At 39.2% G+C, this 17,066-nt stretch overlaps 2 protein-coding genes and 1 long non-coding RNA gene across 4 annotated transcripts; 1 reads left to right on the forward strand and 2 right to left on the reverse strand.

The window, feature by feature from the left end:
• Positions 1-7,917: 7,917 nt before the first annotated feature.
• Positions 7,918-8,832, reverse strand: LOC130494854 (uncharacterized). The gene has a single exon (XM_056985672.1). It carries the CDS (start codon positions 8,830-8,832, stop codon positions 7,918-7,920), a length of 915 nt encoding a protein of 304 aa, XP_056841652.1.
• Positions 8,833-11,705: 2,873 nt separating this feature from the next.
• On the forward strand, positions 11,706-14,703 carry LOC108862759 (proline-rich receptor-like protein kinase PERK1). Its single transcript, XM_018636993.2, has 7 exons — positions 11,706-12,392; positions 12,542-13,081; positions 13,161-13,247; positions 13,329-13,399; positions 13,495-13,719; positions 13,800-13,961; positions 14,258-14,703. Exons 1-7 carry the CDS (start codon positions 11,813-11,815, stop codon positions 14,570-14,572), a joined length of 1,980 nt encoding a protein of 659 aa, XP_018492495.1. The 5' UTR covers positions 11,706-11,812; the 3' UTR covers positions 14,573-14,703.
• A 1,332-nt stretch (positions 14,704-16,035) lies between these two features.
• On the reverse strand, positions 16,036-16,737 carry LOC108862761 (uncharacterized). 2 transcript variants are annotated; one of them, XR_008946511.1, is made up of 2 exons: positions 16,485-16,737; positions 16,036-16,265 (listed from the first exon to the last, which is right to left on the reverse strand). It is a non-coding gene; the product is annotated as an uncharacterized LOC108862761 (long non-coding RNA). The 2 variants fall into 2 exon arrangements; XR_001951034.2 differs by having other exon boundaries at positions 16,036-16,269.
• Between the last annotated feature and the right edge of the window lie 329 nt (positions 16,738-17,066).

Consider the following 17,066-nt stretch of genomic DNA (forward strand, 5'->3'; position numbering starts at 1 on the left):
ACCTTGTACCAGCAATCACATGGTTTTCTATGGAATGTATCTTCTATAACATCTCGTTCCTTTGAGATTTTTTTCCCAATACATCACAGGTTTCATGATCTTCATATCTCCATTCTTCAGCCAGGATATCCTACTACGCTGAGCCCAGAACATCTCTTCATCCTTGTATGCTTGTCGAAGAGTATCAGTGAGAGAGCCGATGAGGCCATGGTTAGGCAATGCCGCTGAGAGGGCCTTTTCCAGGTCTAACTGGGCTTGCGTGATCACCAAGTTATGCTTAATCTTTTTCTCCTTAGTCCACTTGATGATATTACGCCGGCACGCGTTAAGTTTAGCTATAACAGAGTCAACAGGGTCATGATTCCACGTCTCCTCAACTAGCTTCTCTACTTCTGGGTTCTCGGTGAGGGCTCTGTTAAACTGGAACACTCCATTTTTCTTAGCCACTGAATCATTAGAGAAAGTAACAACTGGTCTATGGTCAGACCCTTCAAAGCGTAGGTATCGACACCTTTCCATGGGAAACAGTTCACTCTAGGCACAGTTTGTGAGTGATCTATCCAATCTGGAGCGTATGAAGTGAGCGTATCTGTTCCCCCTCCATGATAAATGATCGCCAGAATGCTTGAGATTCCATAGGCCATATTGAGAGACAAAAGTTCGAAAGGCGGTGAAGGATCCCTCCCACCAGGCTGGGCCTCCCACCTTCTCTGAGTTGTCAAGTATATCATTGAAATCCCGAGTCAATAGCCAAGGACAATCCCAATCGAGACCAACCGCAGTCAGTTTCGTCCAGAATTCAGCCCTATTCGCTGCCGATGTTGCACCGTAGACGAATGTGACATACGAAGAAACCCCTTTAAAAGACACCTTAGTGTCAATAAGGTTAGGGATAGCCTCTAATACAGTAAGATCAACTCCTTCTCTCCACATAAGAGTCAAGCCGCCACTAAGGCCAGTCGAGGGACAGAGAAGTAGTTGGGGAAGCGGAGATCAAGAGTCTTTTGTTTGATGAATTCATCACCATTTTTAGTCTCCATAAGAAAGGTGATATCTGGGATGATTTTCTTATGAATCTCCCGTAAACGACGAATTGTCAGGTCGCCTCCCAAGCACTGGTAATTACAGCTCAAAACAGCTAAGGAAGAGGAGGTGGAGGAGGCCGAAAATCTGTCCCCCTCGTCATACCAGCAATCCGTTTATTAGTACTTGTACCAGCCTTATCACAAGGTAAAGATGGATCCTTCTCCACACAAAATTTCTTACGGGGAGGATTAATAAAGCACCCCACATTAATCTTCCTCAAGTTAAAACTCTGAAGAGGACTGTTCCTAATTGTTTTCTTCTTAGTAGTAGGTTTTGTGGATTTCCTCTTCCCAGCTGATTTCGATGACAGAATGGGCTCTGGAGGTGATAGTGAAGTTCTCCCGAAGTTGATGGTTATAGGACCACTACTATCTCCGAGTCTTTGCGTAGATTGGACTCGTATGTTTTTTGCCAGGTCAGTAGCTGCAGCTTGGTGGGGACTGATGTATTCTTGTTCCGTTAGTCCATCAAACTGGATTTCTACATCTTGTAGACGAGCAGAGTCAAAGCTTAAAGGTCCCCCTGGACGATGGTCATCCAAGTCAGGGTCCGCCTCCCCTATCCTAGCAAGCGCATAACGTCTTTCTCCTGACGATATAAGTGATTGTCCCCCTTTTTCTCCAGAACCGAGAGGGTACTCCAATCTTTCTCTGAGGTTGCGTGGGGAAGGGGTATGAGATGACAGAGATCGGGAAGCTCCTACAGGGGTGGAACGATGATCCACAGGGACGTCCATGTTCTGGACCCGAACCCCACTCGAGAGGATCCTTGAGTCATCTTGATGAGATCTTCTGCTCTCCCCTAGCGGGGAGGAACGTGAAGGCTGATCTTGGGAGCGATGACTCCTGAGTGTGAGAGAGTTGGAGTCTCTTGAGGTCATTTGAGTGTCTTTATGATCAGAGTAATGACTTTTTCTTTGTCGAGGTTCTTCTCGTCGGTTTGTAATGGGAGCCAAGTGGTGAGAGGGCCGATGGTAGCCTCTGCGCTCATCATGACGGCGTTTATCAGCTTCAGTACGCTGGAGTGTCATCCGTTGCGTAATCCCGAGTTTCATCTCCTTGATTGGAAGGGCATTGCGAGATTTCACTGGACAGTTATCATCGTCATGGAACAAAGTGAAACATGTAAAACAGTGTTTTTCAATCTTTATATACTTAAATTCCACAGAGATGATATCATCTGAAGGGAGTTTAATCTCCATGTTCATCTCCAGCGGTTGAAGCCCATTGAACTCCACTCGGATTTTAGCTTCATCAACAACCTTATCAGCAAGGTAACCAAGGTTTTCTCCAATGGTGGTTACAGTGGGTTCATTGCAGAAGTGAAGAGGAATACCATGGATATGGATCCAGAAAGAGATAGTGTTCGGGAAAGACTCCGAACCTGTGGGTTCCCATCTTTGCAAGAGCACCATCCACTTCTTATAGTGGTACGGACCCTTGCTTAAGACCACTTGCAAATCATACTCAGAACGGAAGCAAAACTGAAAATTTTCAGGTCTCATATCCCTCTCTTCTACACGGCCTTCTAGACCCCATACTTGTGGGAGAAAATTTATCACCACTCTTGTATTTTTTAGCAAGGGGTTTGTGACTCGTCCGAGGATGGTGAGTTTGTTGGCAGCAATTAGTTCAGTATTATCACTGGCAGGAATACAAACTGGTGGTCGCTTCGGTGTGTGTTGTAGCCACCCATTTCTCCTTATCGAACCGAGAGAAGCGGCAAGCCATTGTCGGGATGCAGAGATAGAGTTGTTGGAAGTGCAAATAGAGAGACCTAGAGTCAAAAAGTGAGGAGGTTATAACAACCCAAAGATATAAACGGCTCCTTGGCAACATCGGAGAGTTACAACAACCAGACTAGTAAGAGCTCCATTTGTCCGACAATTTTAAGGTTGCAACAGAGCGAGAACTGCAGGATAAACACGGAGGAGGCTTGATACTGGCACATGAAGATCATGGCTGACCCGCCGACAATTGTCGGAGGCTGAACCCGGCGAGGTTGTGTTCTGGAGCACGACGGAAACCGGGAGGCAACCAAGAGACCGACGGTTAAAGACTCAAAGTGGTAAAGGTTTGAAAAAAAAAACGAGATCTACTGTGGGATAGGTGTAAAAAAGGAAATAACACGTTGGATAAGAAAGGAAGTCAACTTAGTATCCAGCGTGTAAAGAGTGCTCTCGTAACTAGTGCCTGAGAGAGAAAAAGTCACCTTTTTAACTTTAAAAAAAAAAAAAATTGTCTAATTCTCCAATGTGAAACTTTTTTTTTTAGCAACTAATGATTTTCATAGAAAGGGCCTAGGCTCAAGATGAATTCAAATTACAAAGGGTAGATTTTGCTATTGCATCCGCTGGCCCATTAACTGTTCTTGACACATACGAAAAAGAGCAAAAAAGGAAAGTAGAGGATAGAGTTTCAATGTCCGTGTAACTGAAATGATGGCTTCGATGAGCTCCTTTGAATCCGATATAAAACTTACTTTGATATCTCACATGTTTTATCTTCCAAACATAATAGCATTTTCCAACAAATGTAAATTTGTGTTTACCATATAATGGACTTCCCAATAAAAAAACCTTCTTTGTAGTACAATGGAATCAGTTTGGAAAGATCAAAAGAGCCAGTATTGACTAGACTGAAGCTATTCAAGGCAGTTTGGCCAGATCAAAAGAGCCAGTATTGACATTGGGATACGGTGCTTTTCATGGGTCTATTTTTTGAGAAAAAAAATTGAGGTTTTTTATAAAACTGTTGTGAATAATAAGTAAGGTAATAGAAATAATATCTGATATATTTATTATATATATATTGTTTTGTTGGTGTAGTAACGAGAGAGAGAAGAGTGAGTTTAATTATTTTGAGAGTGTATCTTTATGGAAACATGAGAGGAAGAGATAGTGATCGATAATTATCATATCCTTTCAGCTTTGATACAACTCCTATTTATAGGAATAGTAAAGGTCGGTTAAGACCAGATATTTTCAGAAAAGACTAAAATAATAAGAGATGGATAATCATCAATGTTATTATCTTCAACACTCCCCCTTGATTATCCATCTTGTATTACGTAGTGCCTCGTTAAAAACCTAATCATGGAAAAACCCAATGGGATAAAAACCATGACAAGGGAAAAAGAGTACACTGACGTAATCTCCCCCTGAGAATAATGGACATAGCTTTTTCTTCATAAGTCACGCAAACACCGCATCCCGATACCGTTGACATGTTTCCGGAATGTTGTAGTCGGAAGAGACTTGGTGAACAAGTCAGCCGGATTGTCGCATGACCGTACATATTCGATATCCACTTCTTTATTTTTCTCGAGCTCCCGAATGTACGAGAAAAATCTCGGAGGGATGTGCTTCGTTCTGTCGCTCTTAATATAGCCTTCTTTGAGTTGAGCGACGCAAGCCGAGTTATCTTCAAAAACTTTCGTTGGCTCTTTCTTGTTAACTATTCCGCTTGAATCTTGTATGTGGTGACTCATTGATCTCAGCCACACACATTCTCGACATGTTTCGTGAAGCGCAATAGTCTCTGCATGATTCGAAGATGTTGCAACCAGAGTTTGTTTTTGGGACCGCCAAGAGATCGCGGTTCCACCAATTGTGAAAACATAACCGGTTTGCGATCGAGCCTTATGAGGATCTGATAAATATCCTGCATCTGCAAAACCAACCATACCAAACTCGGGTTTTCTAATATACATTAACCCTAAATCAACTGTACCTTGTAAATAACGGAATAAATGCTTTATTCCGTTCCAATGCCTGTGAGTAGGAGCAGAGCTATATCTTGCTAAGAGATTAGTTGCAAAAGCAATATCAGGCCTGGTACAGTTTGCCAGATATAATAGCCCACCGATAGCACTCATATAAGGTACTTCAGGACCTAATATCTTCTCGCTATCTTCGCAGGGTCTAAAAGGATCACTCTCAACATTGAGAGATCTGCCAACCATTGGAGTACTCAAAGGAGTCGCTTGGTTCATACGAAAACGTTTCAATAACCTTTTCGTATAGTTTGATTGATGCACAAATATTCCTTCTCGGAGATGCTCTATTTGGAGCCCAAGACAAAACTTTGTCTTGCCGAGATCTTTCATTTCGAACTCCTCTTTCATATGAGTTCGAGCATCATCAACCTCCTTTTGAGTTCCAATCATGTTCAGGTCATCTACATATACAGCGATGATCACAAAGCCAGATGACGATTTCTTAACAAAAACGCAGGGACATATCGCATTGTTCACATATCCTTTACTCAAGAGATAGTCACTTAAGCGATTGTACCACATGCGTCCGGATTGCTTTAATCCGTATAGTGATCGCTGTAACTTGACCGAACATACCTCCCTAGATTTTTCTTTCAATGCCCCTGGCATTTTCAATCCTTCAGGGAGTCTCATATATATATCATTATCCAACGATCCATACAAATAAGCTGTCACAACGTCCATGAGATGCATTTCAAGACTTTTTGACGCCGTAAGGCTCATCAAAAATCTAAATGTAATTGCATCCATTACCGGGGAATACGTTTCCTCAAAATCAACTCCCGGTCTCTGAGAAAAACCTTGGGCTACTAATCGGGCTTTATATCGTGTTACTTCATTCTTTTCATTTCTTTTTCTCACGAATACCCACTTATACCCAACAGGATTTATATTCTCAGGCGTTATGACAATAGGTCCAAAGACATCTCTTTTATTCAAGGAGAGTAATTCAATTTGAATGGCCTTCTTCCACTCCTCCCAATCATGTCTTTTCTGACATTCTAAAATGGACCTTGGATCGGGATCATCACTTTCGTGATTGATTTCTTTGGACACAGAAAAGGAGAACATTCCATCAACATCTTTTATTTTATTTCTGATCAATAACTTTTGATCAAGGGCGTAGTTGATGGAAATCTCATACTTTTCTGTTCCCTCCTCGTCATCTGGATCCTTATCTTTATTTGGTTCTTCTTGAACCTTTTCATCTATGCCTTCTTTCAGACATTTTTCAATATCAGATTCTTCTGGAACCTTTCCACTTTTCTCAACCAATTTCTTTTTCTTTCGGGGATTTTTATCTTTAGAACCCGCTGGTCTCCCCCTCTTTAACTGAACCCCAGGTTCATTTACTTTGTTTCCATCAGTTTGTTCCCCAGAAACAACAACTCTTGATGGAACATTTTCAGCGGGTATATATGATTTCGTCACCCTTCTCGTATCTGTGAACGCATCTGGTAACTGGTTTGCCAATTTATGCAAATGCACAATTTTCTGAACTTCCAACTCTCTTTGATTCGTAGGGGGATCAAGGTGTAACAATGACTGTGTACACCAAGTAATCTCTTTAGGAATTTCTCTAATTCCTCCCCCTAACGCTGGAAATTCATCCTCATTAAAATGGCAATCGGCGAATCTTGCCGTAAACATATCACCAGTTACTGGTTCCAGATATCTTATAATACTTGGTGACGTATAACCCACATATATTCCCAATCTCCTTTGTGGGCCCATTTTTGTTCTTTGTGGTGGAGCTATCGGAACATAGACCGCACACCCAAAAACACGGAGATGGGATACATCTGGCTCTTGCCCAGATGCTAATTGTGATGGGGAGTACTTATGATATGCACTCGGTCTCAACCGAATCAGTGCAGCTGCATGCAAAATAGCATGACCCCATATAGAAATTGGGAGCTTTGTTCTCAAGACTAACGGTCTTGCAATCAACTGCAACCGTTTTATCAATGACTCAGCCATGCCATTTTGTGTATGCACATGGGGAACTGGATGCTCTACATCAATCCCCATTGACATACAATAATCATCAAAGGCTTGCGATGTAAACTCACCAGCATTATCAAGCCTTACTTTCTTAATGGCATACTCTGAGAACTGCGTTCTCAGCTTTATTATCTGGGCAATGAACTTTGCGAAAGCCGTATTTCGTGTTGTCAAAAGACACACACTTGACCATCTAGTAGATGCGTCAATCAATACCATGAAATACTTAAATGGCCCGCAAGGTGGGTGAATCGGCCCACATATATCACCATGTATTCTTTCTAAAAACATTGGTGATTCATTGCCTACTTTTGCTGGTGATGACCGAGTTATAAACTTTCCTTGAGAACATGCTTTACATGTAAACTCGCCCGTTTGCAAAACTTTTCCGTGTTTCAACGGATGGCCATTCGAGTTTTGCACTATCTTTCTCATCATGACTGAACCAGGGTGTCCTAGCCTCTCATGCCAGATTTTAAATGTATTTGTAAACTTCATGTTTACCACGGCATAGGACTCAGTCATGTTTATTTTTGTACAATATAGTCCAGAGGATAACATTCTTAACTCTTCCAATATATTTTTCCTCTCGGACTTAATGCAAAGAAACTCAATGCCATTTTTACTCATAGTCTCAATATGATATCCATTCTTTCGGATATCCTTAAAACTTAACAAGTTTCTATGAGACTTGGGGGAATACAATGCATCATTTACTTCAAATATTGTTCCCCCTGGCATTGAAAATTTCGCTCTACCAGATCCCATAATAATCTTTGCATTACCAGATATTGTACTTACGCTTCCAGCGTAATCTTTCATTTTGAGACTGGAGAAATATTTTCTATCTTTAATTATTGTGTGCGTTGACGCACTATCCGCCAAGCACATATCTCCATCCATAGTCTCAAAGTCTGGCATTCTTTCTGAATTTAAAATATTTATAAAACATATATTATTAAATATAAACATGAAAACATAACATCTATTTTACAAAACAAAAGATAACGATACTATAATACAGTAAACTTATATCACATCGATCTTATATCACACATCGATGTTTTCAGGCTCAACCAGAAAATCTGATACGTCGAGATGAGTATCATCATCTAAACCATGAAAGGATGGCCCGGGTTCATCAGAGATGAAATTCGTTTCACCTCCACTTTTCTCTTTTCCCTTTTGGGATTCTCTATACAGATCGGCTAAGTGTCTTGGCGTACGACAAGTACGTACCCAATGACCTTTCATGCCGCATCTGTAGCAAACCTTTTCTGTTTGCCTTTTATCATCCCGGCCCCTTTCATTCTCTTGGGAGTCCTTTTTATTTCTTTCATCATACGGACGGAATCTTCTTCCTCGTCCTCTCCCACGACCATGATTTCGACCTCGACCACGTCCACGTCCTCGTCCTCTCCAATTATCATAACTGGATGATGCAACATTCACTTCGGGGAATGGAGCAGATCCAGTGGGACGAGCTTGATGGTTTAATAACACGAGTTGGTTATTTTGTTCCGCTACAAGGAGGATTTGCATCAACTCCGAATAACGCTTAAATCCATTCACCCGGTACTGTTGCTGCAGGACTACATTTTCAGGATGGAACGTGGAGAGAGTTTTCTCGATCATATCATAATCACTTATTTTCTCTCCACATAACATCATCCTTGAAGTAATTCCGAACATAGCGGAATTAAACTCACTTACACTTTTGTAGTCCTGGAACCGGAGATGGATCCACTCGTGTTTGGCTTTTGGTAAGATCACATACTTCTGGTGATCAAACCTCTCTTTAAGAGATTGCCAGAGGTCCCCAGGATCCTCTTTTGTAATATATTCATCTTTTAAACCATCATGTATGTGGTGTCGTAAAAATATCATGGCTTTAGCCTTTTTCTCATCCGACACCGTTTTAGTATTATCGATGGTTTCCAAAAGCCCGCTACCTCTTAGGTGCATTCTTGCACCTACTGCCCAGGTCATATAATTATTTCCCGTAATATCCAGGGCATTAATTTCGAGTTTTGTCAAATTCTACATGATTACTGTATCATAGAATAATAATATAATATAGACGAGAATTAAAAGCATAATTTAAATGCAGAAATTAAAAGCATAAAATAAATGCAAAAAATTTAAATTGCGTAAACTTAAATTGCAGAAATTTAAATAACATAAATAAAATTGGGGGTCCAGCCCACCATATGATCCAGGAGTCTTAGACTTCCATATTTGATCATTTTCAAAGGTTCGAGGCGACATAGTCGGCCATATTAACCAGTAGACCACTTGCACTTTTTTTTTATTTTATATGATTTTTCACACAACTCGAATGTATTATATTGTTGAATAACCAAAACTAACTAACTAACTATTGGCCACAAAAAACTCTTTGGTAAGAACCTCTCTCTAGAAAAGGCTCTGACCTCTCTCTAGAAATAAAACCACCGTAATTCTCGTTTCCGGCTGACGGCGTGGGCCCCTACGGCCACCATCGGTCCGGCCCTGTTTCCTATTTTTCTTTTCTTTCGCTTTGCTTTTCTTCTTCTCCCGGCATAGTTGGTCCGTTGAGCCGCTTTGTCCGGTCTTTAGCCTCCAGTATCACATCTTTTGTGTGATGGATATCTGTCTTAGACTCTGGGGCCGCGCCGGTTCATATTTGGTAGTGACCGCCGGCTTTCATTTCCATGGAAGTGCTCAAGCTGAGGTGGAGTGGTCGCGATGTGTTTGGTGGCCGAGTTCGGGTGAGCTTCGATTCCTTCGACGAATGCTCTCCGAAGCTGCGGCGGATTTGTATTGATCCCGAATCCCGAGATTTCCAATACAGTCGTTGGAAATGTTTTCGGTGGTCCTGGTGGTGTCCCGGTTGAATCCGGAGTTTACTTGTCTTGATGTTCAGCGACGAGCTTCATTTGGGAATGAAATCGGTGGCTCGTGTCTCCGGCGGAGTTTTGGGCTGCGGTTCCAGCGGCGTTTTCCAGTCGGTGGAGACGGTGGCTCTGCATGTGGAAACACGCGTCTCTTTGGTGGGCGGTTTCGACACGTGGAGGCGGTGTCGGTCATGTGTGGATCACGGTTTTCATTTGGGCTGTTTGTTTTGTCTTTGGTTTTGGGCTTTGTTCATTCGGGCATGTTGTAATTATTGATTTTCTGACCTTTTGGGCTTTTATAATATATTATGATAGAAAAAAAAAACCAAATCTAACTAGTTTTCTTCTTCTTGTAAATAAATAATCGTGTGACTTTGCAATCTACGATCATGTTTCTTGTCTAATCTTACCCATCCCTTTCGTGAGTCTCGTCCTCTCGTTTACTTACACACACAACTTATCCCCTTCACACAAAAATACAACCCCAGACAACACTTGACACTCCCAACCTATACACCAATGCAAACTCCATCTCCCAGTCTAATAAAACAAGTTACATCTTTATTGTTATTATTATTTTACATTTGTTTATTATGAATACTTTAAACAATATGAGACTTTGCATATTTATTGACTCAAATTATATTTATTTGTTCATTGACATCATGTACTTAGGTTCATTGATTGGAGGGTCATGTAGTCTATTGAAAGATTAGGATACAATCAAAATTTACTAAACTTGTGTTTAAAATAAAATTGGTTCGTATTCAAACCAGAGTACCTCTTGTATTTGTAATCAATCAATAGGGAGTGGAACCAATTTGACCGCCAAAAACACCAAACCAATTTGACAAGTTATCATCGCTACGCCGCGTTGATTTTGGTTTCTTAAGATTCGGCGCTTGTCGTCGGTTATTTTAAAATACACAAATCAAATGATAGGCCATTGACTGGATACAATATACTAATTACTTTCAGAAACTTATTTAACCTAACTAAAGAGCAAAAGACATTTTATCTGGAAATCTGGAGACCGACTCCCATAATATAATTAACATGTTATTAAGAACCTTAATCATCGATTAGAAGACACTAAGCAAATTTGATTAACTATAATACTAGTATTTGTTAGTGGATTATTTGTGTGTAACTTGATTTTTAGATAACAATAACAAATTAGGAGGAACGTCAATGTAATAGGTGGCCTTGAATATGTGCTTTGATGCAAGAGTCCAGCTGTTTTCTTTGCTTTGGAGCAAGAAGAATTCCAACTATTTTCCACACATGTAAAAAAATGTCATTATGCCTTCTCCTTTAATTCAATTTTATATTTTCTAAAAATGTTTCTTCTTTATTTTATTTTATTTTATTTTATTTTTGTAGATAAGTTGTGTACAGTATACGTATTTCTTTCTAAAAATGTTACCAAAAGATCTCTTAAATAATTTGTTGCATTTGTAAAATCTTTTTCGCAGAATAATACAATCTACAATTCTACATCATATCCTTTAATTCACATAAATTTTTTTCCAAACAAAATTACGATTTCACATTACTTTTTCCACTTCCTGGTGTGATACTCTACCTTTTTTCTTGTTTTTTTCTCCTTTTCATCCATGTTAATATAGCAGAAGATCGATGGCCAAATGGGCCCTAAAAAGTCTTATTAAATGCATAGTTTAGTCCACATCGCATTTTGGCAAAGATCGATTGTCATACAGTTTATTTCTCCACAAAAAAAATTAATCTTTAAAATAAAGAAAGTATATTAATCGCATTTCCACATTATTTGTTTACAAATTTGTTAAAATGAACATACATTACGCGCAAACGTTAAAAAGATAATACTAACATATAAATAAATAACGCGGATGAATCGTGTGGGACCCCGAAACAGCTCTATTGTCCGAAAAATCATTCCCGTAGTTAAAACATAAAAAAACTCAATTAACTCTCCTGTCGAAAAGAAAAAACTCAATTAACTCTCCTCTAGTCTCCTCTCTCCTCCTGCTTCCTTTTAAGATTCTCTCTTCCTTTGCCTTTTTTGATTTAGATCCAAAGAAGCAAACATGTCCACGGCGCCGTCTCCGGGGACTGGTTCGCCACCATCTCCACCATCAAACTCCACAATCACCACTCCTCCTCCAGCTTCCGCTCCTCCTCCCACCACACCCTCTTCTCCTCCGCCGCCAGCCACTCTTCCCACATCTCCTCCTCCGTCTTCTCCCTCTATACCTTCTGCTCCTCCTCCATCTCCACCCACTCCATCTACGCCGGGATCTTCGCCTCCTCTTCCTCAGCCGTCTCCACCCGCTCCAACTACGCCGGGATCTCCCCCCGCACCTATTACTCCTCCTGGATCCCCTTCTCGAAACCCTCCATCATCCCCAGGACCACCGTCCAATCCCTCAAGTGGCGGTGGCGGCGGCAGCGGAGGAGGATCATCTCCTCGAACTCCATCTTCGCCGTCTCCGCCCTCTTCTTCTTCTTCCGACGGTTTATCAACAGGAGTGGTGGTCGGAATCGCCATAGGAGGAGTGGCTCTGCTTGTGATAGTGACTCTGATTTGTCTCCTTTGTAAGAAGAAACGAAGAAGAGATGAAGAAGATGCTTACTATGTTCCTCCACCACCTCCTCCTGGTCCCAAAGGTATTCATTCAATCTTTTTGTAAAAATGATATTTTGATTTGTTACAAAGTAGTATCAATTTTTAATGCGAAATGATAATAATATTTCAATCTATTTTTGCAATTTCAATGAGTCCGATTTTGAGATTTGGAATGTTATTATATTTACAGCTGGAGGACCTTACGGTGGACAACAGCAACAATGGCGCCAACAAAACGCGTTACCACCGTCAGATCATGTGGTGACGTCACTACCACCACTACCACCACCTAAGGCTCCATCTCCACCACGGCAACCTCCTCCACCTCCACCACCTCCTTTCATGAGCAGCAGCGGCGGCTCCGACTACTCGGACCGTCCAGTTCTTCCTCCACCGTCTCCAGGGCTCGTGTTAGGCTTCTCCAAAAGCACTTTCACATACGAGGAGCTAGCAAGGGCCACGAACGGCTTCTCTGAGGCTAATCTGTTGGGACAAGGAGGGTTCGGTTACGTGCACAAAGGTGTGTTGCCTAGTGGGAAAGAAGTTGCCGTGAAGCAGTTGAAAGTAGGGAGTGGTCAGGGAGAGAGAGAGTTCCAGGCGGAGGTTGAGATCATCAGCAGAGTTCACCACAGGCATTTGGTTTCTCTTGTTGGTTATTGCATCGCTGGTGCTAAAAGATTACTTGTCTATGAGTTCGTTCCTAACAACAATCTCGAGTTTCACCTCCATGGTTAGAAAAATACTATACTTTTTTTTTTATTACATTGATTTGTTTTGCCGATTAGTAAAATTTTGAATTTGTTTTTTAGGTGAGGGACGACCTACAATGGAATGGAGGACCAGATTGAAGATTGCTCTTGGATCTGCTAAAGGACTTTCGTATCTTCATGAAGATTGTAAGTCTTTTAATCTGAAATTTAATAGATGTTTGGTATAATACAGTATGTGGTTTGTTTATGAGGCATTTGTGTTTGTAGGCAATCCTAAAATCATTCACCGTGATATCAAGGCTGCTAATATATTGATAGATTTCAAGTTTGAAGCTAAGGTAATGATCTATCTTTTATTCTGTTATATGTTGGTGGAGTGTTTTTTTTTTTATGTTTGGTTACTGAAGCTATTCTATATATATATATATTTCAGGTTGCTGATTTTGGTCTTGCTAAGATTGCTTCTGATACAAACACTCATGTGTCGACACGTGTGATGGGAACGTTTGGGTATTTGGCTCCTGAGTACGCTGCAAGCGGAAAGCTGACGGAGAAGTCTGATGTTTTCTCATTTGGCGTTGTGCTTTTGGAGCTCATTACCGGACGTCGACCCGTTGATGCCAACAATGTCTATGTAGATGACAGCTTAGTTGACTGGGTACTTACTTACTATGACATGATTTGTTTATACTTTGAGTGTTGAATGAAGCTAATGTTATGTATGAATGGTGGAAACAGGCACGTCCATTGCTTAACCGAGCATCTGAACAAGGAGACTTTGAGGGTTTAGCTGATGCAAAGATGAATAATGAGTATGACAGAGAGGAGATGGCTCGCATGGTCGCTTGTGCTGCGGCTTGTGTTCGCCATTCAGCTCGCCGCAGACCTCGCATGAGCCAGGTAATCTTACTTTGACCCCAATCATCATTTTCTCTTAGGTGTGAAATCATTTGTTTTTTTATCGGTTTGGTTCGGAAGAAAACAATGGTTTGATTTAGGTATGACATTTCGGTTCAGCTCGGTTTTGCATATTTTATACGTATCTAGACAAGACCAGTTGAATAGAAGCTGTCTTGTCCGAATAATTGGCCATATTTTCTTACCTCCACTTATTATATGTGTTTTCTTTGTCTAAGTATATATTCTTTATAATGCCTAATGGAGTGAATGGTTTGTGTTTAAAAAAAAACGAGCAGATTGTGCGTGCGTTAGAAGGAAACGTATCGCTTTCAGATCTCAACGAAGGGATGAGACCAGGTCAAAGCAATGTATACAGCTCATATGGAGGAAGCACTGATTACGACTCGAGCCAATACAATGAAGACATGAAGAAGTTTAGGAAAATGGCACTTGGAACTCAAGAGTACAACGCCACGGGTGAGTACAGTAATCCAACAAGTGACTACGGACTTTACCCGTCTGGTTCAAGCAGCGAGGGCCAAACCACACGTGAAATGGAGATGGGGAAGATTAAGAGAGCCGGTCCAGGTTATAGTGGACCTTCTCTGTAAACCAGGGGGGAGAGAGAATTTGAAGGATTTTTTTTTGTCATTATTTTTTAACTGTAAAGATTTGAGGAAATTGCCTTGCTCTAATTAAAACCACTACTATATAAGGTTATAATACGTTTTGAATTGTTTTTTATTTGGTTTCTTTAGAAGTGATGTTGATACTATTCTTGTGTTGAAATACTATTCTTTGATTTCTTCTTATGGGTTTAGGGCTGAAATGTTGATTTGACTGTGCCTTGTGATGAACTGTTTTGTTGAATCTTTGGCCTAGTTCGGTTAAGTTCCAACAATTTGTTCTTTGTACATCTACCTTACCCATAAGTCTTGGCAAATCTACAGGTGTGTGAATAGCTTGAACAACTCTTACGTCAGTCTCAAGTATCACATTTTCAAAACCCAAGTTGTCAAATATCACATCTTAATAACCTCCTAGCTCCTTCTGCTTCCAATCTTGAGTGACCAGTGTATCAAAAATCAGAATATAGCACCAGTTTTTTTTAGACGATTCTTTCAGCCTTTTGTTCAAAGGGCTTACCTGCGGAATGTGTGTTTTCTTAGATTTTACGATTAAGTAATTAAATCGACTAATCACCTTCTTTTATTTTCGTCAGAGAAGCTGAATGTGAAATAAACTTGGATCCAACTTTTTGAAAACCGAATCAGACACCGATTTGGTATAGCTATTGTTTGACTAGTTAGACGGGTTCATTTGGTCAAACCAGATTTTCTATTTTAACCTTTCTAATATATATTTTTTCTGAACACATATATTTACATACAAATCTAAAATAGTTTTATATATGATATGATATGTTTTCTGTTTTCTTTTATTAGTTAAAATACAGTAACTATAAATCTAGCTATACACGTAAACAAGTGCATGTAAATTGAATTCTTAAAAATCAAGTGATTGACCGTTCAAATTTCGTTATTCATTTGTTCTTACAATTAAAGTCCCAAATTTTATAAATATGATAAAATAAGAATAGTATATGAGAGCTAAATATATATTTATATTAATATTTTTTCTTAAGAAAATAAAACTAAATAAAAAATCAGTTATATAGTTTCAAATATTAAATTTCAATAACAATTGAGAACACATTAATTATATATTGATTTTTAAAAATCAGTTTTAATATTGACCCGAATCACCGATTTTATTAGTTTTTACACTACAAGAAAGTGGTCAGAAACACCATATTTTGACCACTTTGTGACCATATACAATCGTCAAAAAAGTTCCGTCAGAAATTCACAATGATCAGAAAGTGGTCATAAATGTCTGACCATATTAAGAGGTCGGGAATGTCGTCAAAAACAAACGTCAGAAAATGGTCAAAAATAGTTATCCATTTACTGATGGGTTTCTCACCATTACTTGTGTTAATTTTTTTGATTACTAGTTAATCGTTTACCAGAGTAATTGTTTAAATTAAATAATTATAATAATAACATGAAAATAGTAAAAAGTACTGAAAGTCGAATAAATATGAAATAAATGTTATTTTATTTGACAGAAGAAAATAAAATTTAGCAACATGAGAACAAGTGTTCTAACAAAAAGAATACATATATTAAAAAGCAATAGTAGAAACAAAATGGAGTGCCATGTCAATTGATTCCTCCGTTCTTCTTAGTTTTTCTTCGTTCTTCTTAGTCTTCGTTTTCTCCATGGTCTCAATAAAGTAAACTGCCTTAGTTGTGTTTTGACAAAAATGATAACATAAATTAGAACAATTGAAAAACTAAATTAATATGAGACTATAAAACAAAAAATAAAACAAAAAATAAAACAAAAACCAAACATCTGTAATCCAGATTTAGGTATATCAATCAGGTTCAGTTCTATACTCATTTACAAAGTATGATACTAAATAACAGTTCTTTAAACACAAAATATGGATCTCACCCTAAAAAGGGTAGAGGATAACGATGAAAGCAATAACACTGAAGCATTTCCATCGGACCTGCAATAAAAGAAAGAGAGGTTATGATGATGAACTAGCAAAGTAGGAAAAAAAACAGAGAAATAGAAAAGGAATGAGGAGGTCTTTCAACTAAGAGAAACGTAGATTTAAGATCTAGGTTAAACTACATATATTCTCAGAAAATGGTAAGAATATGGTCAAAATTTTCTGACCATCTTTTGACTATATTTTCTGTCAAAAAGTTCTAACCATTTTCTGACCATATTTCTTATTCATCACAGAATGGTTGGAATTTGGTCATAACTATTTTTGACCATTTCGAGTGGTCAGAAATATGGTCAAAATATAATATATTTTCTGACCACTTTTTGACTATATATTTTGGTTAATAAATTCTGACCATTTTTTAACCATTTTTCGTATTGATCACAAATTGGGGAGAGTATGGTCACAATTATTTTTGACCATTTTGGTTGGTCAGAAAAATGGTCAAAATGTGTAATATTTTTGACAATTAACCAATTTTATCATTTTTCTCAAATCCAAATTTTAAATGGAGCCGA

This window comes from Raphanus sativus, chromosome 5 (genome assembly GCF_000801105.2).
Source record: "Raphanus sativus cultivar WK10039 chromosome 5, ASM80110v3, whole genome shotgun sequence".
Lineage (NCBI taxonomy): Eukaryota > Viridiplantae > Streptophyta > Magnoliopsida > Brassicales > Brassicaceae > Raphanus > Raphanus sativus.